Consider the following 26,042-nt stretch of genomic DNA (forward strand, 5'->3'; position numbering starts at 1 on the left):
TGGGAAAAATCACAAAGGAAAACAGTAAACATAAATGACTATTTATTTTAAAACTTTAGCATATTAAAAAATAATAAAATTAAAATAACTTGGAAATGGTATTTACTACATATGTGACAGCTTATTAGCCTTAGTAAATAAAAAGCTCATCAAAAAGTACTAAGGGCTTCCCTGGTGGCGCAGTGGTTGAGAGTCCGCCTGCCGATGCAGGGGACACGGGTTCGTGCCCCAGTCTGGGAAGATCCCACATGCTGCGGAGCAGCTAGGACCGTGAGCCATGGCCACTGAGCCTGTGCGTCCGGAACCTGTGCTCCGCAATGGGAGAGGCCACAACAGTGAGAGGCCCGTGTACCGCAAAAAAAAAAAAAAAAGTACTAAGACTCTAAACAAACATATGGACACCAAGGGGGGAAAGTGGTGGGGCAGGGGTAGTGGTGGGATGAATTGGGAGATTGGGATTGACATATATACATTAGTATGTATAAAATGGATAACTAATAAGAACCTGCTGTATAAAAAAATAAAATAAAATTCAAAAAATAAAGTACTAAGACTCTAGAATAAGGCATAAACAGAAAATTAATGAAAGAGAAAAAGGGAATAGCTAATAAACACTTTGGGGAAAAAAGTCTGACTTCCCTAGAAGTCACAGACATGCTAATTACAACATACCATTTTCTTCTATCAAATTAGCAAAGATTTTTAAATAACATTAAACACCAGCAAGAAATTGTAAAATGGACCCTCTCATATGTTGCTAGTGGAAATGCAAAATGATTTAACAGTTACACAAAGGAATCTGACAATATAATTAAGAATTCTAAAAATGTTCTTATCCTTTGACTTCTTAGTAATTCACACTTTAGAAATTCTATACAAAGGAGGAAAAAAAGCAGAAATGGACTAAAAAATAATAACAGCAAGATATTCAATTCAGGGCTATTTATAAGAGGAAAAAATCAGGTACGAGATAAATGCTAAAATTTTTGAAATGACTAAAAAAATGTCATTCTAGCGAATATGATAGAGTGTCACAGTCATTTCAAATGATGTTTATGAAAAGTTTTCAATGACATAACGAAACATATTGATATAATATTAAGCAGAGAACAAGTAGGGTACAAATCTCTATACATAATGTGGTCTCAACAGTTTTCTAGCATAGTAAAAAAGCTAGAAAGAAATGTGCTAAAAAGTTTTAGAAGCAGCAATAGCTAGAAGTGATAACATTTTCCTGCTTAATAAAACTAGATACTACTTTGTAGTCAGAAAGAAAGGGGAAAAAAATTCGAGGAACCACAATCCATTAATTTATATCAGTAAATCCTTAAGTGCCTTTTAAGTACCTGTCACTCTGCCGGGCACTGGGAGGCAGCGGAGGACATAACAAATACAGTCCATACCCGCAATTAATTTACCGTCCAGCAGGGGAGAAAGAGATGGTAAATAAGTCACTTTTCAAATAATTAATTATGCAAGAGCAAACTATAAACATCTCAGAGTTTCTATAGGAGTTTCACCTGAGTCTTCATCTGGTTTTACATTCTTTACTATCTCTTTCTACAAAAAGACTGCCTAACATTATTTATCTGTTAATAAGTAGCAATAAAACAAAACTTTAATAGGACCCTAGCTTGACACTTAATAGTATATCATATAAGACATCAACTGCATTAAAGAAAAATCAGAAAAACAACAAACAAAAGAAAAATTTTAACAGGACCCTGTAGTTTTCTGAGCAGTTTAAAATTCCTATTTTATTTTTTTCTTCACAACGGCCCTGTACTGCATATATCACAGCAATCTATGCACCATGGTCCATATGGTCATAATTAATAAAAACTCAGCATTATAATACCTTTTAAAAGACCAACAAAATTAAATCTTAGAAGTTACCTCTTATCAACTAGTTTTGCAAAATGCTATATTGTGATAATGTAGTTGTATATTTGCAACCCAAAATACTAAAGTTCTGAGATCTTTTTAGACATGTTAGACATATAGCAAATACTTATTTTTTATGAATGACTTAAGCATAAACTCAGTATCAGCTGAAGCTAAATATCACCATCCTAGATTGAACTCTTGTGATACAAAAATAAATGTGAAATCTTGTCAAAAATTTAATTGTTATAATTAGATTATTTTAAAATTTAGTAAGCAAGGTTTTATTTTAATTTTTTTGGCCATGCCATGCAGCATGTGGGGTCTTAGTTCCCCAACCATGGATCGAACCCATGTCCCCTGCAGTGGAAGCACGGAGTTTTAGCCACTGGACCACCAGGGAAGTCCCAAAATTTAGTAACCAATGTTTTAAAACATGATATACAGCAAGAAAAATAATTGCTCAACATTACCAGTGGCTAGATTACTCCATTAGCCATCATAATGCACATTTAGGATATTAAATCACATACTTACTTTCAACTTAGGTCAAATGAAGAATAAAGTACTTTTTGATTAATTCTGCCAATAATGGGTACTGCTGATGGCAATAGTACCATCTCTCTAATACTAACTGAGATAAAACTTATCTCCTTTTCAACTCCTAGACTTAAAGATTTGGCCAATGGTTATGATGCAATTTTTATTGAAGAAATCCCACAAACTGTGTGCAACCTGACGAAATGCTTTCTGAATATTTTCAAGAGACTGCTGCCTTTGCTTATATTTTTATTGCTAATAAATTCAACCAAGGATCTGGAATTGTGGTAACAATACAATGTAACTGGCTTTCAGCATGACAAAATTCTCTCTGATTTTCCACCTACATCTCAGCTTTCAATGTTTGCACATCAATTTCGGGACCTTTCCTGTAGTTGAATAGGGAGATCTTTTCGGAAGATGCCATGTATCATAAAGAAATATTTATAACCTTAAGGCAAATAAGTCTGTTTACTACTCCAGGAAGTAAACACAATCTCAAATGAATCATTTTCTCTGCAAGCAACCAATGGTCATGAGAAATCCCGCATTACTGATATTGATATCTACTAAGCACGGTATTACAGCTTTCTTTTGTCCAATCAACGTTTCAAATATATATCACATTGTTTAAATGCACGACAAGGTCATTCAAAGTATGTTGTATGCTGTATACTTGTCTTTGACAAAAGAAAATTTCACTACGAGTTACATCTAAACTACTCACCAACATCTGAAAGTAAATAATCAGAAATTAACAATAAATCTAGATGCTTTGCACTGTTCATGTTACTGATATTGTTACCCTGATTAGATATGGTAATAACTCACACAATAGCATGGTCATTGATCACACTTGGGTTCAGAGATACAGAAATGTCATTGAATAAGACATTCAACTATTCAGTGATGCAAGGGCTGAAGCCAAGTAGCAGATTTTGAGTAAATACTGACGCCAAGTTGAACTTCATTGCATCCTTAGAATAATTTTGATCCTATTCTCAAAATAACTCAACATTATTTTTTCCTCTTCCCAGAGACTATATGAATAAGTCCAAGGGGGTTGAGTATATAGATCAGAACTCCATTTACACTCTCATACATGGATATAAAATCAAGGCTAGAAAATGTGTTCTTAAGCAAAAGGTAACTAGTGAAAAGTCAGGCAGTGTCTTCAAACTTAAAATTTTTTTAAAAAACCAGATACTAGTACAAAGGTATTAAAAATCTGAAAAATTTAGAAAGTGATAGTCAATATAACATGAAATTTGTGACAGAGTATACTTCAACAGATAATAATATAGAGACAAAGATTCACAAAAAAAAAGAAGATGATTCAAAAGAAAAACTGAAAAAGAGTCAGAGGCAAGCTGGATTTTTTGATTTTAGCAAACATTAACTGAGCTTGTCAGGGAAGCAAAAGTTTTATTCATATATTTAATGCCACTTTAATTGTTTTCCTGTAACTCCTTATTTTCAGAGAAACTTTGATCTTACCAACTTTTATCATGCATTATACTTTTTATACTTATTTACCCCCATTAGTGGCAAGAATTCCTTCACCACAAAATTCTCTGAATTTTTTATCCAAAGAACACAGACAACTAAGGAGAAATAATCTCCATTATTTCTAACACTATTCCCCAAGTTCTCTAGTTGTAGTCATAACCTGTTTTTAATTAACGTCGTTTTAGACCCTTACCAATTCAATAAGTTACATATTCTCTTCATGGGTAATATGCAAAGATAATTTATCCAAAGTTATTAAATCAGCCTCATAACCCCTTCCATTACTATATATAATGAAGTTATATATCTTATAAGGGTGCATCAAAATCAAATTATTTGAGATAAAAATTTACATTTTATTTGCAAGTAGTATTTACATAGCATAGAATTCTGATAGACTTTTCATTTCACTCAACTTTTTCTTAAATTTATACAAATATTAAGAAAATTAACCATAATCTGTGATTTAGCTATAAATATTTGCATGCAAAACAGTACTAAACAAAATAAAGGATTTTGCGAATCTAAGTATTTACTCTCACAGTTCAAAGCTAAAAAAAAGTGAAAATATATCAAGAAAAAGAGAAAACTTACCTTTTCAGTTCTTGTCTTCTTTTTACGTTACAGTACAGAATATCTGTATCATCTGATTTCTGAAAGAAAAAAGATATCATTTAGGAAATATAAATTGTGCACTGGGGAAGGAGATTGGGAGATGGTATTTTTTCCATACCTATGTGTTAGTGAATAGGTTGACACAATAATTTAATAAATCTTTCCAATAATCTTGTGAGACAGTTATTATTATCATCTCCATTTTACAGATAAAGTACCCAAGGCTCAAACAGAGCAAAAATATCCTCAACATCACAGAGCAAGTTAGTAGCAGAGCCGTGATCTGAAACCAGATCTGTATTCTACCACCCTGTCTCTCTATGTATTCTGGGTACAAGAGCTAGGCACAAGAAAAATAATAGAGAAAGAGGGTATAGTCCCTGTCCTAAAGAGTTCAGAGTACAGTAAAAGGATAAAGTAGAAAGAAGTAGAAGGATATGTACAAATAACCTAATATAAAGGACATAAGTATCAAAGCAGGACAATAAACAGTAAGTTGTAAAAAGATGAAATCAGTGTTTTAAGAAGTTTAATAAAGCAAGAATAAATTGCAACAGCAGTTTCATTATGTGAAAACAAATTCTTAAAAACCCAATTCTGCATTCATGGAACTTTCACAACTACCTTCTCTTATTACCTACAACAACTGTGTAGCTATCCTGATATACACCTAACTCCCACTTGAATATGCTGAGTACTTCACAACCACCCATGTACTAGGTTAATGTGTTTGGTCTGCTGTCACTGTTTCAAATTACTTGTGAGACAGTGGAAAGAAATCTGGACTTGGCTCTGTTGCTGCAAATAATTTTGTGTCCTTTGACAAATCACTTAACTTTCTGGATCTCTATTTCTGAATCTGAAAATGCAAACACTGTATGTGCCTTGGCTATCTCAAAATGAAATTGTAAAGAGAAATATAACCATATATGGGGAAAGACCTAAAAACTGTCTAAATTTATATTCATGCTGTCTAATCCCACATAATAGGGTCTATTAGCACAAAGAAACAAAGAACTTGATAAACGCTTTTTAGTGAGCAGCAGAAAGAAAAAACTCGTTTTCTGTCTATCAGCTATCAAAAAGTAAGAATAATATAAAGAAAAAAAATAATGGAAAAGTAGTGGGGGAATTTATATCATAAACCTTCTAACTGCACATTAAAACTTAAATATAAATAATTTTTAGAGTTAGTTACAGTAGCTAAACACTCACCAGTTTTCTCTTCTCTGTTGAAACTGATATTACAGAACAAGGTGAACTAGTAGAATTTGCTGAGGTTTTTTTCTCTTTCTTATCCTAAGAATGCCATTTGGAAAAAAGGAAAGAAAAGCACAAAATAAAGCACAGCATAAGAGAGCATTATTTTATCACTTACTATAAATCAAGATTCTTTCTACATTAATAATAAATTTCAGAGGAGAACAATGTTTAAGGGCATACAAACATTGGTAAGAGGAAGAAAGACCCAACTAGAAATCAGAAGATGTAGGTGCTCTTGAACTAGGGATGAGATGGGATACAGGTGCTACAGCAGAAGGCTGCAGACGACTCAGACAAGGACATTGAGAAGTGGCACTGCCATGGTGGAATTCCATTTTCTACAAAGCAAAACCATATATCCAGTTATTTTTCAGTGGATCCTGAATTCAAAAGACCCAGGACAAACATATTTTGAGTACCTACCATGTGTCAAAGACATTCTTCTAGACAGTGAGGACAGATTAATGAAAAAACAATAAAAGTCCCTGCTCTCATGGAGGTTAAAACCTAGTGCAGGTATTTACAAATAAGCAAATAATATATTTAGTGTGTCAGATGATGCTATGGAAAAAAAAATAAAGCAGAGAAAGGGGTCAGGAAGGGCTGACAGGCAAGGGTGAGGCAGTTGCAATTTTAAACAGAGTAGTCAAAAAAGGCCCCACTGGTAAGCTGACATCTGAATAGAGACCTAAAGAAATGAAGGAACAAACCCTGTGGATATCTAGGGAAAATTTTTCAATTTAAAGGGAGTAACAGCAAGCACAAAGTCCCTGAGGCAGGAATGTGCCTGGCTTATTGGAACAACAACAAGGAAGCCAAGAAGTGGAGAAAGCAAAGAGAGAATGTAATGGAGATGAGATGGGGAGAGTAGTTCACTTTGTCAGCCCCAGCAAGGACTTCAGCTTTTTCTCTGAAGCGAAAAACCATCAGAAAATATTGAGCAGAAGAGTGACATGATCTTACAGTTTAATAGGATCACTTTGCTGTTATGTCAAGAACACAAGAAGGCAAAGGTGGAAGCAGGGAGATCAATTTAGAAACTACTGAAATAACCTAGGAAAGCAAGTTGATTGCCTGGATCATGGTGATAGAAGTAGAGGCGGGAGTCAGACTCTGCTGTTAGAATTTGCTGATAGATGGGATGCAGGTAGAGCATGATGACCAGGGTTCCGGCCCAAGCAACTGAAAGAATGTTATTGAAGTTTACTACGCTGCGAGAACTGAGGCTGGGCACTTGAAGGATTATAGTTTAAGAAGATGAGGAGGAAGCACAAAGGACACCGCCAAGCCTCAGTTTCTTCCTCTGTATAATTGGGATAAAAACAGTACCTACCTCATAGAGCTGTGAGGAATAAATAAAATAATGCAAGTAAAGAATGAGAATAACAAGTGACTTTTCCTGGGTCAGAAGGGAAGAACAAAATATTTACATATCTCATTTTAAAACTGAGGTGTATTTTTTTCATTACACAAAAATAAACTGTAAAAAAGGGTATCTTTAGGACAACAAACCAGAATTCTTACTTCTTCATCAACATTGGGTGATGGGGCAGTGCCTCTTCTCAGAGATTTCTCTTTTTTTCCGTAAGATTCTTTGCTGGACATTTTGAAAAGCTAAAATAAATATCAAAAGCACATTATGTTTTACCACTGCCACAACAAAAACATTAGAAATTATTTTTTTCAGTTCCTTAAAGACTGGAGTTTTACAAAATAATTTCCATATTTTACCTATTCTCAAGGTGACAGGATTCTCTCATCGTTCCACTTTATTTTACTTATATTCTCCCTCATAATGATCTGTTCCCCTCCTTCAGCTTCATCTATTACCTTTTTAGGAATGACTCTCAAAACTATGCCTTTAGCCCTGATTTCTCTCTCAAGCATCACACCACCATTTTCAACTGCCTGCCAGACTGCTGTATTTTGCCCCACCTATATATACCTCAAAACCAACTAGTCAAAAGTCTTCATTTTCCCAACACACCCTCCATCACTCACTGAGTGCGACTTCAGGCAAAATACATACGTTTTTTGAGCCCTAGTTTCATTATATGTAATATAGAGATAACTCATCTGAGAAGGTTTTTGAAGAACTCAGATGAAGCTATGGATGTAAAGATACCTTGTACAGGATAGTACACAGCAGGGTCTTAACAAATACTGGCTTACGTGGTTGTCTTTCTTCTAGACCCTGAGCTTCTTGAAGAATATGCTGTATTGAAAACTGAGGTGTTCACAAATGTCTGCTGAGTGAATGAATGAGTGAATTTTTCTTCCCCAGAATATTCATTGTTCATTCTGAGCCACTTCCAACTCTTGCTGATCCAGTCCCTCTGTCCACTTCCCATCCCAGTCTCACTTTTCCAGCCCTGTTCTGGATCAAGTCTATACTGTTAGTTACTGATAGGAAAACAAACAAACAAACAAACATAGTCATTCCTTATGGTCATAAACACTCTCAAGATAGTGTATACAACCATCCTGTACTGGAACGTAGAGGCCAGAGACTGGGAATATCACCAGGTTTGCTGGGGCAAGAGGATGTAAAAGGGGTCCAGAAGCAAAGTCCAAAGGAGAGTTTATTGCTGGCAGTGATATGTATAGACACTATGAACATAACAAAGACTAGAAACCAAGCAATTGCAACTACTCCTGGTCAATCACGATGACACTAAGTGAAGTTCTAAAAAAGAATGATCAATTACACTAAATCAAACTTTTAGAATGTTTTGATGATTATGGAAGAAAGAATAAAAATGCTGATAGCTAACAGAAATCTAACAATAATAAAAATTAATAAAAGAGTAGCCAACGTAAACTTCTACGAACAAATTCTAAATTACCCAGAAATTTTGCTTTGTAAGATAATTTATGGCAATAATTGAATTCACAGTTGAGCTTTCAGATTAGAAGAATAATCTTCATTTCTCTTTCTTGTTCCGAGGACCCCATTCCATGGGGGGCTTGGCGGGGGGTGAAGCGGGAGAAGGCATAATGAAAAATAATAACTTCCATGAGATAAACTGCTTAGAGGCAATGGACTGGTTATGTTACCGTTTACAATTTAAACCCATTCACATTGTGCTGTGAATACAAAAAGAACACAATTGAACCTGTTACCCATAAGACAAATTGAAAAAAAACACTGCAGATAGTGGACTATCAAAGGAAAAACACCCATATGTGTACTATGACAAATGTTTTTTTTTTGTTTGTTTTGTTTTTTTTGTGGTACGCGGGCCTCTCACTGTTGTGGCCTCTCCCGTTGTGGAGCACAGGCTCCGGACGCGCAGGCTCAGCGGCCACGGCTCACAGGCCTAGTTACTCCGCGGCATGTGGGATCTTCCCGGACCGGGGCACAAACCCGTGTCCCCTGCATCGGCAGGCGGACTCTCAACCACTGCGCCACCAGGGAAGCCCTGACAAATGTTTTATACTCATATTAGTGTGAAATTCATATTGATTCTATGGAAATCAGAATACAAACTAAATGAGGGGAGACTTCCTGTGCCGGCCAGTCTCCAGAATGGCTCCTGATGATCTCTGCTACCTGGTAATTACAGTCTTATGTAGCCCCCTCTCACAATAAATAGAGACAACCCACGTAACCAACAGGATATTGCTATATGGTAGTATGTGGCTAGGTCTAATGACATTGTGGCTTCTGCCTTACTCTCTATCTTGAATTGTTCACTACCACATCATGAGGACATTCAAGTAACCCAAAGAGAAGGCCACCAAGGAAGAACTGAGACCACTTGCCAAAAATGAATTGACTGCCAGGCATGTGAATGAGCTACCTTTGAAGCTGATCCTGCAGCCCTAAGCAAGCCTTCACGTGGCAGCATCCCTGGTCGGTATCTTCACTGCAGTCTCATGAGACCCAGTGCCAGATACACCCAGAAAGCCATTTCTGAATTCCTGACCCATACAAACTGTGAGGTAATAAATGTTTTTGTTGTTTTATGCCACTAAGTTTTGAGATAACTTAGGCAGCAACAGATAAGTAATATACTCACTTAATATGATTCTTCCAAACTCTGAAGATACCTTCTTCAGGATGTCTCAGAGAGTAAAGGCAAGAGAAGTACGGGGGCCGGGGAACTCACTTGCATACGCCTTGAGGAATGTAAATCGCATCAGTCAAGTGCCCCGAAGCTCAACATATTAACGACCTTTGGGTATTAACAGCCTAAATGTAAGCACAGGGCACTCCCCCCGCCCCCACCCCGCCAAATTCCCTATCCGCAGGAATCTTACAGCCACGGCGCAGCGCTGATACTGGGAATACGTAGGTTAGGACAAAAATAAAAACAAAAGGAAAAGAGTGTTCGGGTCACGGTGTGCGTGAAGGTGCGAAACAAGGAGCAGACACCCGACTGACAGGCGAGCCTGTCAGCGTCCTGTAAACCGCCTAGGCCCACGGGCTCGCGTACTCACAGACTTCACCCTAGCCGGGGCGAGAGGCAGCCCCAGAGGAAGGGCCGGGCCAGAACCCCACCCTCCACAGAGCAGGCTCAACCCCGGGACCGCCCCCAGAGTCGCCCAGCCCAGGCTCGAAGGGACCCGGAATCCTCCGTCCGTCCCGCCGGCCGCCCGCTACGGTACCGGAGTGAGGCGCGGAGCCTGCCCAGCGTAACGTCAACGATTCCCCCCACACCCCGCCCCAGCTCCCTACCTTATTCACCAGCGCTCCCGCCGGTGGCGACTCCGGACTCCCGGGCCAAGGGAAAGGGACCCCGAGCCCCGATGCCCGCTGGGAAATGTAGTTCTGCGCCCAGAGGCAGGGTACCGCTCGATCGCTCCCGAGCGTTCGTTTAGCTTTGCGTTCACTTCCTCTGAGAACTTGGAACTCTGGCCCCGTCCCCCCGTGCGGCGCGGTGCACCCTGGGTACTGTAGTTTTGGCTGGATTCCGTGGTTGACGCCTGGGACGGAGACGCACCGCGGAAATGGAACTCTCTGACCTCATTGGACGGCGTCCCCAGCCCGCTCCTGCGCAGTCTGGGCTGGCGTCGTAACGTCTCGGGGAAAAGGAAGCGGATGGGACCGAGAATCGCTGTCTGTTGCTTTTTATTTTTCTGCTGACTGGATTTGGTCACTGGTTCTTCGTCTTTTGTCTGTTGCACGCATCCCGCCCTCCCCATTTGCTTCCCCACTCCTCGGATCCGGCCCTCTGGGCTTTCACGCCAGTTGTCTCACCCCGCCGTGAGCCCCTCCTGGTCCCCGGTCGGGCCTGGCACGGAGGCGGTAACTATGGAGAATATGGCGGAGGAGGAGCTGCTGCCCCAGGAGAAGGAGGAGGAGGAGGAGGTGGAAGTGGCCCAGGTCCAGGTCCCGACCCCGGCCCCGGACTCGGCTCGGGTCCCAGCTCCGGCCCCGGATTCGGCTCCGGCCTCGGCCCCGACTCCGGCCTCGGCTCCAGTCCCAGCCCCTGCCCTGGCCCAGGCTCCGACCCTGTCCCCGTCCCTAGCCTCTGCCCCTGATGAGGCTGAAAGCAGTAAGTGCAGGAGGCCCAGATCTGTCTGCCGCAGGAGAAGCGAGAAAGTGCGCCTTGCTGGGGAGTAGGGGAGGCCCTTCTCCCCTGGGATGGTTTTTATGGGGAAAGGCAGTTTTAGAGAAATGGGGGGAGGAAGGAGGAACCCGTATAGCGGGTAAAACGGGTGTAGGATGGGGGAAGGCATCTCCACAAACCTTGGGGACCTCACGGTGAAGGATCTGTGGAGGCCAGGTGTGCTGCAGATAGAAGGAAATAATGAGGTTGTGGGCTTCTTCGTTAAAGGGAGTCTTTTTGGTACAAAAATCAGAAGTTACACCTAATTTGGTAGTTTCCCTCTCAGCCCCGTCTGCCATGGTTCGCTAAGTCCTTTAAAATATGATAGAGTAACCGAGGCAACCTGTTTACTGTAGTAGATGCTAACTGCCAAGATTTAGCAACCGTTGCTGTCAATTAGCTTTTGTGCCTCGACAGAGACAAGAGATGGGTTTTTCTCATTTCATTTCCTTTAGCAGCTTGCTTCCAAAAAGAATTTGAGGCTGATGAACAGTTTAAGAAAGAGTCGGCTAAATTACAGGTGTCTTCCCTCAGACATAAATACCAGTTGAATTTTGTACGTTTTTCCGTCAGAAGTCAGCTGTTGAAAATTAATAGCCCGTATTATTGTGCTTCTGAATATGCTTGCATGTTTTCTAAGTGATGATTTATTGGACCATAAAGGAATTTAAAAGATTGATAAGTAACACTTTCTTAGGAATTTTCTGAACATTTTGAAATGTTAGGTCTAAGAAAGTTTTTTTTAAAAATTTAGTCCCAAAATTGACCTTTATACTCTTTCTGAATCATAACAAAATATCTTAAATTAATTCGTTGTCTTTCCTACTTCTAAGCCACTTGTGAGATTAATGTTTATAAAACATTTGGACAGTTATAATCTAATAGAATTATTTTACAATTTTAAAACAACATATAAATTGTTATAGTAGATTTAAGAGTAGGGCAGATCACAGAAAAGACAAAGTCAGCAGGCCTCTGGTAGGCCCCTCCTTATCACAGAAGATCAGAGCTAGTAGGTGCAAAATAAGGCCAGTTGTTTCTTCGTCCACAACTACAATGGGGGAGGAGGAGGAACACTCTCCTGAGTAAGGTATCCTCCCTAACTCATCTCTAGATGGGATATTTTTATGTTTATTAGAGGTGGTTGAACAGCTTTAGGGAATGCATGCTTTCTCCACCTCCCCACCATCAAGAATATGTTGAATATAGTTTGGAAAGATTTCTTCCTATATTCCAAAATTTACAAGTGTGTTAATTTGAAGAATGCATGATGTTTGAGAAAACTGAAAATGTATTGCTGGGACAAGTAGGTAATGACTGAGAATCTGAAATGCATTAGAAACATATTAATCACATTTTAAAAATTATTTTTAGATGGTCTAGTTAGCCCTCTGAAATCAGACTTAACTGGGCAAGATGAAGATGGCATATCTGAAATAGAATTGAAAATTGAGGAAAAAGAAGTTTTAAAAGAACCTCCTAGCATCTTGGACTCATCTGATTTAACAAGAGGTTTGCCTATTGACTTCTGGATTAGTGTGTTACAAAAAGATTGAGTGATTTTAAGTACAGATTGACTGATAACTACTGTGTTGAGCCAGAAAGTGATTTCAGAGATGTACATAGGCATATCAGGACTCTTTAGATAGATCTTTTAGAATTTACTTCAATAGCGGACCACAGGATTTTCAGTTTTCTAGCTTACCAGGCCCCTTTCGCTTACTTTGTACTACTTAGTAGTTGGAATGATTTAAATAAGCACATCGTTATGTAGCACTATATATCTTGTTTCACGCACACAGATCTTTGAACTATGGAAGCCAAAAGCTTTTATGATTTCAAATTAAATAGATTGGTTTGTACACGTGGATTCATTGCCTGAATCTTACTAGACAGTAAGGTCAGACACCTAGCAATTAAAGGTTTTTGTAATGTGGGAAAAAATTTTACCTGTTTATAGAAATCATATCTCATTGTAAGTCATTTGAACAATACCTGGTATAAGAAGTTAAACAATAGCATTTGTTGCTCCTTGTTTTTCTCATTTTAGAATTAAGTAAAAATTGTTTTTTAATAAATTTTAGCAGGAATGTCTGACAGTGCTGAATTGAATTCCAAAATTATTGACGCAGGGTGCTGCTGCATCCAAAAAGACTAATGATTTTTTTTAAAAAATTAGTTAAAAACTTTAGTGCCTGCGGTGTGCAAGTTACTGCACTAGGCACTTAACTGTTACAAAGATGAATAAGACATAGCCCTTGCCTACTTCTTATTTGTAGGGGAGACAAACAAGAACACAAATTATACAGAAGGAAAACAAAGCAACTGGGCATGAAGCTTGGAGAGGGATAGGCAGGAAGACAGCAGTGCCGAGAAATTGTATAATCTAATTATATAATTAATATTAGCCTTGTGGTTTACCCCCATTGACTCCTATCTCACTGGGATCCTTTCCTGTCAGTTACATCTAGTCTTGCATATTCAGGATTCCACTTTGTAAATGTTCCTTTCCTTGGGGCTACACATATTCAGGTCTCTCTATCCTTAAAAAGAAAGAAAAAACAAGTTACAATCCCATCCATCTCCTTTTTTATACTACCAAACTTCTTGAAAAAAATAATCTATGCTGATTTTCTATACTTGGTTTCTCCTTCCAGTCCCATTTGTACTCTGACACCTCACTGAACCTTCTTTCTTAAAGGTCACTAGAGACTTGCTAAATACTAAATCCAGTGGTCTTTTCTTGATCTCTGCAACTATTTGTGATACTTACTGTTGAGCATTTCTCTTTTACAGTCTCTTCTCTCTTGGCTTCTGCGTTATCTTGATTCTCCATACCATTTTTCCTTTTTGAATGTACCCTCTTGATTTTCCTGAAAGTCTCTTACAAATATCTACATACCTCCATACCTCACTTAAAAATTGTATCCATTTATATTAATCAGTAGTGGGTTCAGCAGCATTGGGGAATGCATCCCACACACGACTTACTCAAGAATGTTAAATATATTTTGGAAAGATTTATTCATATATTCCAAAATTTACAGGTATGTAATTTGAAGAATGTATAATATTTCAGTAACCCAAAAATGTGTTACTGGGACTGAGTTTTGGCTTTTTTCTTCTCTGTTTCACAAAATTTTTCCCTTACGCTTTCTTATTCATGCTCATAGTTTCATCTAACGTGTATTTTTGAGTTATATCTATTCAGAATCCTTCCTGAGCTCCAAAAACGATTCAACTGCCTACTGGACTTGAGTACCTAATACCAGTAGTAATCAAACACACTGTGTAAAAAACTAAATTCCCTTGTCTCCTCTTTCCTCTTCCTTTCTGCCAAAAGTGTTTTCTGCTTCCTTTATTGGTTAACAGTATTATTAAATCTCAGGATCGTCCTTTAATCTTCACCTTTACTTTCACATCCCAAGTTCTTTGCTTCTTTTTTTACCTTCTCTTCTCCAGTACTTTTCTGTTACTAATTTCTCACCTCAGTTATTGATCCTTGGTACTACAGCCAGAGATACCCTCCTGAAATGCATTCAAATCATGTCTTTGATTTCCTCAGAAACCTGAATTAACATTGCCTGAAGAGTAAAGTCCAAACTAACTTGCATAAAATTTATGTCTTCCATGATACATTTTTGGCTGCATATCTTTCTACCAACTCTATCCCCCAAACATACTACTTTCCAGCCAGGAGTGGTATAGAGGTGGCTGTGTATTTTTACACCACATGCCTTTGTTTATTAGGTTACTTCAGTTTATAAGGCCTGACACGAAATCTCTACTTATTGAAATTCTCTTCCTACCTTATGAAATTCTATTCATACCCTAAATTTCAGTCAAATGCCACTTCTTCAGTGAAGACATTCCCAGGGGCACTTGTTGGAATGAATTACTTCTTCCTCTGTAGGCCACCATTATATTACCTTTACCCCTAGTGTTCATTTCATCCTGCCTTGTGTTCTAGTTAGTAGTTAACGTTTTAATCTCTCTCACGTGGTTGAAAGTTCTTTGAAAACAGGAAACATGGCTTCAGTGTTTTGTACAGACTAGACCTTTCTTTTGTAGAATTATATTGAATAATAAGATAGAATTTGAAAGCTGTGAGGTTACACAGCAGAGTTTTTCCCCCAACTCTGCCTTCTTAGGCACACTTGTCATTTTATAAACTGAGTTTCCCATCTAGGTACTAGGGCACTGTGCTATAGGAAATAAAAGTGTAAAATTCCATGTGACATGATCAAATAAAAATGAAGTTGGAATACAGATTGTTAAAGCATAATTTTCTAACTCTTAAAATTTCCTTTCAGAGAGACACATCTCAATTCAAAGGCAGCTTGCTGATCTAGAGAAGTTAGCTTTCGTAACTGAAGGGGATTTTGACTCTGCCAGTTCACTAAACTCAGATAATCTTGATGCAGGTATTTCCATGATTTGAAAATGTGTTTTTTCTCAACTTCTAATGATTTGTCATCTTTCAACACATGAAAATTTTTCTAAGCATAGACTTGTTTATTTTCACTGGACTAGAGCAGAAGTAAAATAATGGTTTTTTACTTAGGAAATTATAGCCTTCTGTATGCAAAGGTGCTATGAGATAAGTTATTTCACAACTTCTCAAGGAAATTACAGTCTCATGGATATATAAGGGCTTTGTATACTAAAAGTTAGGAATTACATTTTACTATGAGTAACAGAAATCCAGAAAGTAGTATCGAGGCTTATATTCTCTCATGTAAAAGAAGTCCCAAGGCTGGCAGTTTAGGGCTGGTACAGAGTTTCACAATGTTGTCAGTGCCCCAAGCTCTTCTCTTTCTACTTTGCCATCCTTAGTGCTTGGATTCCATCCTCAAGATCTCCTCACAGTTTTTTGAAGTAGGCAGAGTATATATATATATAAAGAAATAAAATTGTGCTTATACTTGCCATGTGCTATGTGTGAAAGATATTTGTTGGATTAAAAATTGAGTTATTATTTCTGTATATTTTATTGCTTTAAACCTGGACTTGAGATTTTAAGTCTCTTGTATACTATCAAAGTTTTTATTAAGGTACATTACATTTCTAATTAAATAAAACTTATTTAATACATAATCTTTCCAAGAATATGTTAATAAAGAAGGAAGAACTTACAAATTTAGTAATAGGATACAGTGGTTGTAACCATGACCCCAGTCTCAGAATAGCAATTATATAGGATCCAAGGTACTCCTTCCACTTCCTTCTTCCATTTTTCTAACTCCGCACATTAACTATTTTTGTTGCTGTTAGAGTAGGAGAGTATCAGAGCAGATACTTATGCTCTCTGCTCAGCTCCTAGCCCTCTGGGAGTGTGACAACTGCTGCCTTTTCTCCTGCCCAAAGTACAGAATGACATTCTCTCTGGCAGGCACTTTGGCTGGAGGGATATCATGTAGTTTATCACTTCCTCATCCTCTCTGTTCCCAGTGGCAACAAGGATATCTGCTAGCCACAGAGAGGAGAGTTTTAGGTAAAAAAATAAGTCACTGACCATGTGCTAAAACAACTATTGTTAAGTACCTGCTGAGGCAGGAATGACTTCTCCCTAATGTTAAGAAAGATATTATCTAAGGTGTGTGAGTGTGTGTTTTGGGGAGTAAAGGGCAGAGGCAAGAGAGGTTCCCCGTTACTTCTTTTGTAGCTAAATTTAAGCATTAACAGCTAGTATATTCTCCGCTTTATTAGTTCCTTTTCTTTTAACAGGAAACAAACAGGCTTGTCCATTGTGCCCCAAGGAAAAATTCAGAGCTTGTAATAGTCATAAGCTTCATCGTCACCTTCAAAATTTACACTGGAAAGTCTCAGTTGAATTTGAAGGTTAGTATTTTTGTGCTTGCTAAAAGTGATGTAAACGAAATTAAAGATTTGGTACCAGTTTTGGAATTTTAATGAAAACATAATCAAATATTTTCAGTTTAAAATTATGAAGGATTAATGCCCCTCTTTTAATGTATTTATTAATAAAAGACCATATAGCTCTCTAGGCAATAGATAGATGTGACACCAATAGTTTAGTGTGGCAAACATTTATTAAGCATCTCTTCTGTACGGGGTACCTGCTTGGTGCTGAAGGTCCACATTACTTATTGAACCATGTTTTAATAAGTTATACTTTTCCTTTTATATTAGAACAACTACAATTTTACACATACTTTTGAAGATATAATAAATGTAGTAAAACAGAAAATAAAATAATTGGTATGAACATTGGAAAAAAGAAGAAACATCTTTTTTTTTCTGCTGATGGCTTAAAAAAGCCAGTTGATGAGAGTATTTGGAACAGTGGTGAGATACAAGATTGATCAGAGTCTCTCTACTCTAGATAAATGGAAATTAGAAAAAACCAATTATAATAGTGACAAAAATGACACAATTTGAGGGAGTAAGTTTAACGAGAGGACTCATATAACGAAATGAATAAAGTTGAAGAACAAAAAACAACATCTTACCAAGTTAAAATACTTCTTAGAGACAGTGAATTATTAGATTCTGAGTTAGTGAATTATATATTACAGCATTTTTGGAAAGAGACCTGGCAACATTTAAAAAATTTAAAATATTCATCCACCAGGCACTCTTTCCTAGGAGTAAAAGCAGCAATACACAAGGATAGGTGTACAAGAATATTCATTGCAGCATGTGCTTAGTGACAAAAACTTGGAACTAAAATAAGAGACTGAATAAATTATGCTCATGGTACATGGTACATACATACCATGAAATATTATGCAGCCATTGAAAAGCGTATATTACATCTATACCAGTTTACTTGGAAGGATTTCCATGGTAAACTACTAATGAAAATAGCAATATATGGGATAAAAACAAAAAGTACCCCCCCAAAAAAGCCCTAAATATCAATCTTAAACATGTATATACTTATATTTATATATGATTATATAAGTATAGTCATTGTTAAATGTGCTTATCTGGGGTTTCAACCAGACGGAATGAAATAGCCATTATAAGACACCCCAAAAAAGAAGCCAGAACTATACCAGAATTATTTTCTTAGATTATCACTAATTACTTAGAGAAAAGGGAATTAGAGACTAATTCAGAAGCCATATGTCTTATGTTTAATTATTTATAAGAATGTATAGTAAACCATATTGACTTCTTATCAAAAAAGAAAGATCTCATTTCAATTACAAAGGTCTCTTTCGTTTGCTGTATTTAAGCCATTGTTTAATCTTTAGGTTTGGTCTCCCTCCTCCAAGTTATTCTTTTCTCTTTGATGGCTCATAGTATTGCTTTACTCTGTCATGTACATTAGGTTGTTGGGTTCTTTCACATGGTGGTCATCTGGTAGATGGTGAACATGATTTTGTCTTTGTGAGCAGGCTTCAAAGTAGTTGGCAAATATGTTGAATAAGATCTGCTGAAGGAATAGAAGGGAGATGAGGTAGAAAAAGCCAAGAATGCTTGTGTTTGAGACTTGAGCAACTAGAAAAACGTTGTCCTTTACTGGGATGGAGAAGACTGCATTAGGTATGAGAAAGAAGGACAGGTCCTCAGATTTAGGCATGCAGATGTTGAGATGCATCTAGTGGAGATATCAAGTAGCCTGGAGGCTACATGAATCTAGACTTTGGGGGAAAGGTTTGGGCTAGAGATACATATTTGGGAGTTGTCAGAATATAGATGGTATTTAAAGCCGTAAGACTGGGTGGGATAACCTTAAGAGTACATATAGGTGGAAAAAAGTTGTTGTCCAAGGTCTGAGTCCTGAGACACTTCAACATATACAAATAAATGATTGGATGTAAAGTATGAGAAGAAAGGAGTTAAAGATAACTTAGTTTTTGAATTGGGAGTAAGTGGAAGGCATTATTCATTAAAAAGGCGAAAAAGAGACCTGGTTCAAGGGGAAGTGAAAATTTTAGTCCTTGACAGTAGGTTTTTTGGAGTTCTGTTGTTGTTGGGTTTTGGTTTTTGTTTTTCTTGGCTGCGTCACACGGCTTGTGGGATCTTAGTTCCCCGAACAGGGACCAGGGATCAAACCCATGTGCCCTGCAGTGGAAGCGTGGAGTCCTATCCACTGGACCACCAGGGAATTCCCGACAGTAGGTTTTGAAATAACCAGTCATATGTCTTCAATAGGCAATTGAAAGTAGAGATCTGGCCCTCAGGAATGAGTTGGTAAGAGAGCTATAATTTGGGATTCCTTCTCACAGGGGAGATAGTTGCAATCATGAAAGGTACTACAGTTACCAAGGAAATGAGAAAAAATTTTTGTAGCACATCAAGCATACAGAAAATCTACATTTTCGTGTATGAAGAGGGAAAAGAATCTGTAAAGAAGATTAAGTAGGAAAGATGGGAAGAGAACTAAGATAGTGCTGTATCATAAATGAAGAAGAGGCTGTATAATGGTAAATGCAGCATAAGGCAGAGAAGATGAAGCCTAAAAAAAGTCAAGATGGCAGAAAGACGATAAAACTGAGTCCCAAAGAAGCTAAATGACTAAACCAAGGTAACACAGATATTTTTGGCAGAACCAGGTTTTGACCCTAGATCCTCCTGTATTTGTTTTTATACTATGTCATATACAGCAAGTACATAAAACTAAGGCCATCTCATTCAAATAAACTATGACATTACAAATATAAGAATAATCTCAATTATTCTTATAAAATAAAATTTGCTAGTAATTTTTAATAATAACTGAATACTTAATGAACAGTGATAGACAAGCAGCAATTCTTCATTCTTCATTCTAGGTTACAGGATGTGCATCTGTCACTTACCTTGTCGACCAGTGAAACCAAACATTATTGGAGAACAGGTAATCACATGGTAGATTTGTTTTTTTAGACTTAGCTGTCCGTAAAGAAAGTGCAATTTTGAGTTGCTTTACGACTAAAATGTGCATATTCAGCAATGAGTTTAAGATTTTGTTTACAAGGGCTTTCAGATTACCATAGTAGGAAAAATATGAAATGTATGAAAGAAGTTGCTATATTGAACTTTTCATTTTAAAGTTTTTAATTTCAGTCAGATCACCTGCTCTCTTGTGTTCAAAAGGAAAATTAACCCACTTACTAATTTTGGAATGGAGATTTTTAAATAGTAATTTTTTTCTTTCAAAATAAATTTTGATCATGGAATAAGAGCCTTTAATTTCTGTGGGTTAGTAAATATCTTAATATGTGTCGATTCATACTCATCCTCCCTATGTTCTTCCTCTTACTTTGTCAAAGGACAGAAGGAAGAAACTTTCTGAAATCTCACTAACTTTTTTTTTAAAGTACGTGTGTTTACTTTTAGGATAGATTTGACCTTTGGGGAATACAAATTGTAAAATATTTTATAGTGACACTATCCTGAATGCGTATTAGTTTAATGGGTCCTCATTATTAATTTTCCTTTCAAGTCACTAAAAAAAGTAAAGAACTGGCGGCAGGGGGGAACAAACATTTCTTAAGTAGTTAGGATAATGCTTAGTCCATTAACCCTATCTGTTTTGAATATGATAACCACAATGCCATAAGGAACCTTGCGCAATGTTCTTGACTATTCTCTCCTTGCTCTATAATCCCGAGTAAACAGGACGTAAGAGTAAAAAGGCATCAAAAGCAGGAAGAGCTGTTGGAGTGGTGGTTTTGTTCTTAGCTAAATGAGGAACTATAAAGTGAGAATTTTTACTTGGAAAAATAGACTTTTTATCCTGTCTCTAACATTTAGTAGTGTGCTAGAACTAGCTCAATTTTCCAGAAATCTTGAAAGCTCATTGTTAAATGTGGCCATCATCAAAAATTAAATTATATAAACTTAAAAGTAAATAAATTATATTAAAAACAAAGTTAATGAATACTCACAACTCACTACTTCCCATTTATTTTACATTTTACTTTTACCTGTGCTCTTAACGTTATTTATGTATTCTATATCTGCACCGTGGCAGTGTTCTCTGGTATGATATTGCACATCTCTTCCCAAATTCACGTTCAGTGATGTCCCATTGGTAGCTTCAGATGTCACGGTTGTAGCTTGACATCGGCCATGGTAGAGTACATAAACCACAGACAGCTGCAGACACTACAAATCAGGGCTTTATTTTCCTGGAGAGCCAGTTGCTATACATCTACCAGCACATTGCTGCTAGTGTCATACCGTTTGTTAAGTGCTGCTTATAGAAGATAGAGTACAGTTATTTGCTGATTAGAATGAATGGAAAAAACTAAGAAATTAAACTTGTGGCCTATTGTAAAGTAAGATTAAAAAGCATATGTAAATATAGGTAAGGAAGTAAAAATCCTTTCAAAGTCACATGGCAAAATGAATACTATCTTCTATACGTTAAACCCTAAATACACTAACATACATAAATTTACAACATTAAATAAACTTTTATTTCATTGTCTTAGTAACTTATTTATGTATTTAAATTAAATACTCTGTTTGATAGATATCCAGTAAAATGGGAGCCCATTATCATTGTATTATTTGTTCAGCAACAATCACCAGAAGGACGGATATGCTAGGACATGTTAGGCGCCATGTGAATAAAGGAGAGACTAAATCCACGTATATTGCTGGTAAGTTGAGCAATCTCATTAACATGTTAATAATTAAATTCTTAAACAATGGTCTAATTATTCTTTTCAGATATCAAGCAGACAAAATACAGTGACTTAACCAAATCATTTAGTTAACTACTAATCTGTCAGGTTTTGTTTTGTTTCTGTGAGACTCCCAACAATATTCAACTGTTCTCAATTTAACAGATATATTTAATATCTGGGATAGATATTAAATATGGGTAGAAAAAAGTAACTGATGTTCAAGTAAATATAGGTATCTTAATGAAAGACTATAGAATTTTATTACGAATGACGGCTCCTGTACCAATAACTGTGTTATACTTATTATCGAAAAACACTGGAAAAAGGAGGTAGAGTGATATATAAAGACTCTTTATTATCCCGAGTGATATCGAGTTATTAGTAGCTTGTTAATACTGAGACAGTTCCTTCTCAAGAATTAAGAATTAAGCCCTCCTGCCCTAAGGCATCCATTATATGTAATGAATTAACTTCTCTCTTATACATCTAGAATGGTACTCTGGACCTTCCCTTTAAGAATTGAAAAAAAAAGTCACTAAAATAATTATTTGAAGGGCTTAATTTGCTCACAGAACCTGGTTTGAGAAAGGCTGATCTTGTGAGATATGTGACTTGACACTGTTGAGTATAGAAAGATATATAACACAACACTAGAAAAGATTACTTTTATTTGGCATTGTAGAAAGGGAAATATGGTTCCCATTTAGTTAACATTCTGATAGTAATGTTATCAAGAAATCCAAACATAGAGAATCTCAATTATATTTCCCCCACACATATTACATATGTTTCCTTTCTTAAATATTTAAAATATATTCACACAAACACATCACTGTTTCATTTGGGTTTATAGCTAAATGATTCTAATGTATATTAAATGTAGAATAATTTTTTTACATTAGCTTATAGCTGTTTGAATATAATTTGTGATTTAAAATCATAATTATGAGAAAGTGTTCTGAAGTCAAGCACATTCAGGAAATATAGTGACTCTTAGTTATCCATGCCGGCTAATGGAATGTAACTACACAGAAAGGTTAATTTTCTAATGTTTAAACCACAATAAAATATATTTAGCAACCAACCTATATAAACACAATGTAGTGTTTGATGAGTAATAAAGGTATTTTAGGATTTTGTACTATCTTAGGTTGATTATTCTTAACTAGGTATACAGATATATTGATGTGCTAGACAGTTAAGATTTTAAGCTGACAAACTTTAATTCACCAAATACTTAACTGAGTACTACTCTTTTCCAGAGACAGTACTAGGTAGGTCAGTTTGGGGGGACTTTTTTGGCATCTACTCAACTGATTTCATTAACATGAAATATTATAAAGGAAGGTTATTTTTTTAATGTATATTGTTTTTGATATTTAGAATTATTTTGTATTTCACTGGAAATCTTTTTTTTTTTTTGTAATTTTAGCTTCTGCTGCCAAACCACCTAATGAAATTTTGAAAGAGGCAGACACAGATGTACAAGTTTGTCCCAACTATTCTGTACCTCAGAAAACAGATTCCTATTTTAATCCCAAAATGAAGCTAAATCGGTAAGATAAATTGAAAACAGGGTTATGGGATGTTTCAAATAATTACAGATGTACCTTTTCCTAATCTTTTTGTTTTAATATATTGAAACAAAACTAGGTATAGATTGAAAATCATTTATTTTAGCATTTTCTCAGAATGATTGTTTTCTCTCTTTTATTTTTCTGCCAAACCAATTTCTTTCTCAGAGAGTAAAACAGGTCTAACTTTATATAATTAAATGAACATGTTGGGCAAGTTTGTGGGCAAGTTTTATTTATAAAATCATTATTCATCGTGAATACTTGTTAATAAAACCCAATTCGATTTGTAGTTTAATTTCACAGATTTTTAGTTCTTGTACTGTTAAGTAAGGAATATAATATTAGGTCTCTTTCCAAAATAGTTTGCATAGTAAATAGGAGCCCCATTTCTCACTATTCTTAAAATAAAATCTACAATGATGAAACCATGGTGCCGTACAACTATTTGATTGTTATACTTTCTTCTAGGCAGCTAATATTCTGTACACTGGCTGCTTTGGCTAAGGAACGAAAACCTTTGGAATGTCTAGATGCCTTTGGAGCTACTGGTAAGTAATGAAGCCTTTTTGGAACCCCACTTTATCAGATCTGTACAGTATCTTTTCTTTCTCTTTTTTTTTCTTGTTGGTTAGCCACTTTGAAAACTAAGGGTTTGTTTATATCATGTGAACCTGAAGAGATTTTTTTCCCAGTTTTATTGAGAAATAATTGGCATACATCACTGTACAGGTGTACACGTTTGAGGTGTACAGCATGATGATTTGCTTTACATATATTGTGAAATGATTACCACAGTAGGTTCAGCTAACATCCATCATCTCATGTAGATACAATACCATGAGAAGAAAAGAAAGAAGAAAAAATATTTCTCCTTGTGATGAGAACTCTTAGCATTTACCCTCTTGATGTTCCTATATAACAGTGTTACCTATACATAGTCATCATGTTGTACATTTCATCCCTAGTACTTATTTATCTTATAATTGGAAATTTGTACCTTTTGCCCACCTTCTGGTACAGTATCTTTTCTTAGGAAATTTATATGGATATCATATGTAGCAAAATATTTTGATATAAAAAAAAGATCCAAGGTAAATTTTTTTATTATGGAAAATTTTCAAATATATACAAAAGTAGAGCATATAATAAATGAATCCCTTTATATCCATCACTCACTTCAGAAATTACCAATTCATACTCAGTCTTATATATGTATTCCCATGCACTTTCCCTCATACCTCATTCCTCCATTCTATGTCCCCATTATTTTGAAACAAATCACAGATCATTTCATCCGTAAATATTTCAATGGGATATGTAAAAGACAAGGACTTTTTACAATTAAAACCCATATACCATATCACACCTAAAAAATTAAGAATAATTCTTTAATGTCATCAAATGTTTAGATATACCTATTTCATAATTTTTTTTAAATTCAAATCTGAATCCAAACAAAGACTATATATTTCAGTTGTTTAGTATGTCTCTTAAGTCTCTTCTTAATCTATATTACCTTCCATCATTTTGTGTGTATGTGTGATAATTATTTGTTGATATAACATGTCATTTGTCCTGTAGAGTTTCCCACAGTCTAGATTTTTGCTCATTGCATCACCATGGTTTGTATAAGATGAACCATCACATGGTTCCTCTGTCTCTCGTATTTCTGTAAATTGGTAGTTGGATCTTCAGGTTTGCAGATTCAGATAGGATTTTTTTTTTTTTGCAAGAATACACATTTACTGTAATCAGCTATCAGTTGGTATTTGGTTGTCTCTTTTTTGTGATGCAGTAAATATTGCTTAGTCATTAGGCAGTGGGGTAAGGTGAAATTTTAAAGATTGAGAACATTTTTCCCAAAAGGACTTAACAGTAGAGAAAAGATAATGGAAAAAGTAGAAAATTTCTAAGAAGCCACTTGTACCTAATCCACATCTTACTTCTTAAAGGTTATAGGAGTGTATTCTTGGGAAGTTTGTACCAATGGGATGAAAGCATGACTTAGCTCTCATGTTCCTCTCCTCAGGGAGAACTAGTGGTGAAAAACATGGACTGTGGAATCAAACTGGCTGCATTCAAATCCCAGCTTTATAACGTGTTAACTGTCTAACCACAGGAAATTTATACTTCAGTTTCCTCATCTATCTAAAGGAGGGTACCCACCATAAAATAATGTGAAGATTAGGTAAATTAATACATGTAAAGAAATTGGAACAGTGTCTGGTATATAGCAAATGCTATAAAAGTACTCAGTATCATCATTATTGTATTATTACCACTTCTACTACCATCATCATCATCATTAGTAATGTCTCTGTAAATATGGTAAAAGTGATGAAGTAGTGATTTTAAGCTGATCACATCCTCTGAGCCAGTTGGATATTTTTTTTTAATATTTGTTTATTTGGCTGGGTTGGGTCTTTGTTGCAGCATGCAGCATATTCACTGCGGCATGTGGGATATTTTGTTGCGGCACTCGTGGTGCGCAGGCTCTTCGTAGTGGC

General features: G+C 36.3%; 2 protein-coding genes across 13 annotated transcripts in view; one reads left to right on the forward strand and one right to left on the reverse strand.

The window, feature by feature from the left end:
- Window positions 1-10,601, reverse strand: part of SWT1 (SWT1 RNA endoribonuclease homolog) — a 91,807-nt gene extending 81,206 nt beyond the window's left edge. For 4 of the 7 annotated variants that reach the window (XM_027083011.1, XM_027083015.1, XM_027083009.1 and 1 more), the window contains exons 1-4: window positions 10,493-10,601; window positions 7,324-7,425; window positions 5,764-5,847; window positions 4,528-4,586 (exon numbers count right to left, since the gene is read on the reverse strand). In XM_027083011.1, coding sequence (XP_026938812.1) covers window positions 4,528-4,586; window positions 5,764-5,847; window positions 7,324-7,416 — 236 coding nt within the window. In that variant the 5' untranslated portion in view covers window positions 7,417-7,425; window positions 10,493-10,601. Of the gene's footprint in view, window positions 1-4,527; window positions 4,587-5,763; window positions 5,848-7,323; window positions 7,426-9,833; window positions 10,395-10,492 lie in introns of those variants that run through there. The other 3 variants (XM_027083012.1, XM_027083010.1, XM_027083013.1) reach the window with 3 other exon arrangements.
- A 206-nt stretch (window positions 10,602-10,807) lies between these two features.
- TRMT1L (tRNA methyltransferase 1L) overlaps window positions 10,808-26,042 on the forward strand; it is a 36,126-nt gene continuing 20,891 nt past the window's right edge. For 4 of the 6 annotated variants that reach the window (XM_027083016.1, XM_027083021.1, XM_027083017.1 and 1 more), the window contains exons 1-8: window positions 10,888-11,312; window positions 12,741-12,878; window positions 15,680-15,790; window positions 17,094-17,207; window positions 20,114-20,178; window positions 21,802-21,931; window positions 23,391-23,514; window positions 24,004-24,083. In XM_027083016.1, the coding sequence (XP_026938817.1) occupies window positions 11,069-11,312; window positions 12,741-12,878; window positions 15,680-15,790; window positions 17,094-17,207; window positions 20,114-20,178; window positions 21,802-21,931; window positions 23,391-23,514; window positions 24,004-24,083 (1,006 nt within the window). In that variant the 5' untranslated portion in view covers window positions 10,888-11,068. Of the gene's footprint in view, window positions 11,313-12,740; window positions 12,879-15,679; window positions 15,791-17,093; window positions 17,208-20,113; window positions 20,179-21,801; window positions 21,932-23,390; window positions 23,515-24,003; window positions 24,084-26,042 lie in introns of all 6 variants that reach the window. The other 2 variants (XM_027083020.1, XM_027083019.1) reach the window with 2 other exon arrangements.

This window comes from Aethalodelphis obliquidens, unplaced genomic scaffold, assembly GCF_003676395.1.
Source record: "Aethalodelphis obliquidens isolate GAN/ISIS:26980383/991018 unplaced genomic scaffold, ASM367639v1 scaffold48, whole genome shotgun sequence".
Taxonomy (NCBI): domain Eukaryota; kingdom Metazoa; phylum Chordata; class Mammalia; order Artiodactyla; family Delphinidae; genus Aethalodelphis; species Aethalodelphis obliquidens.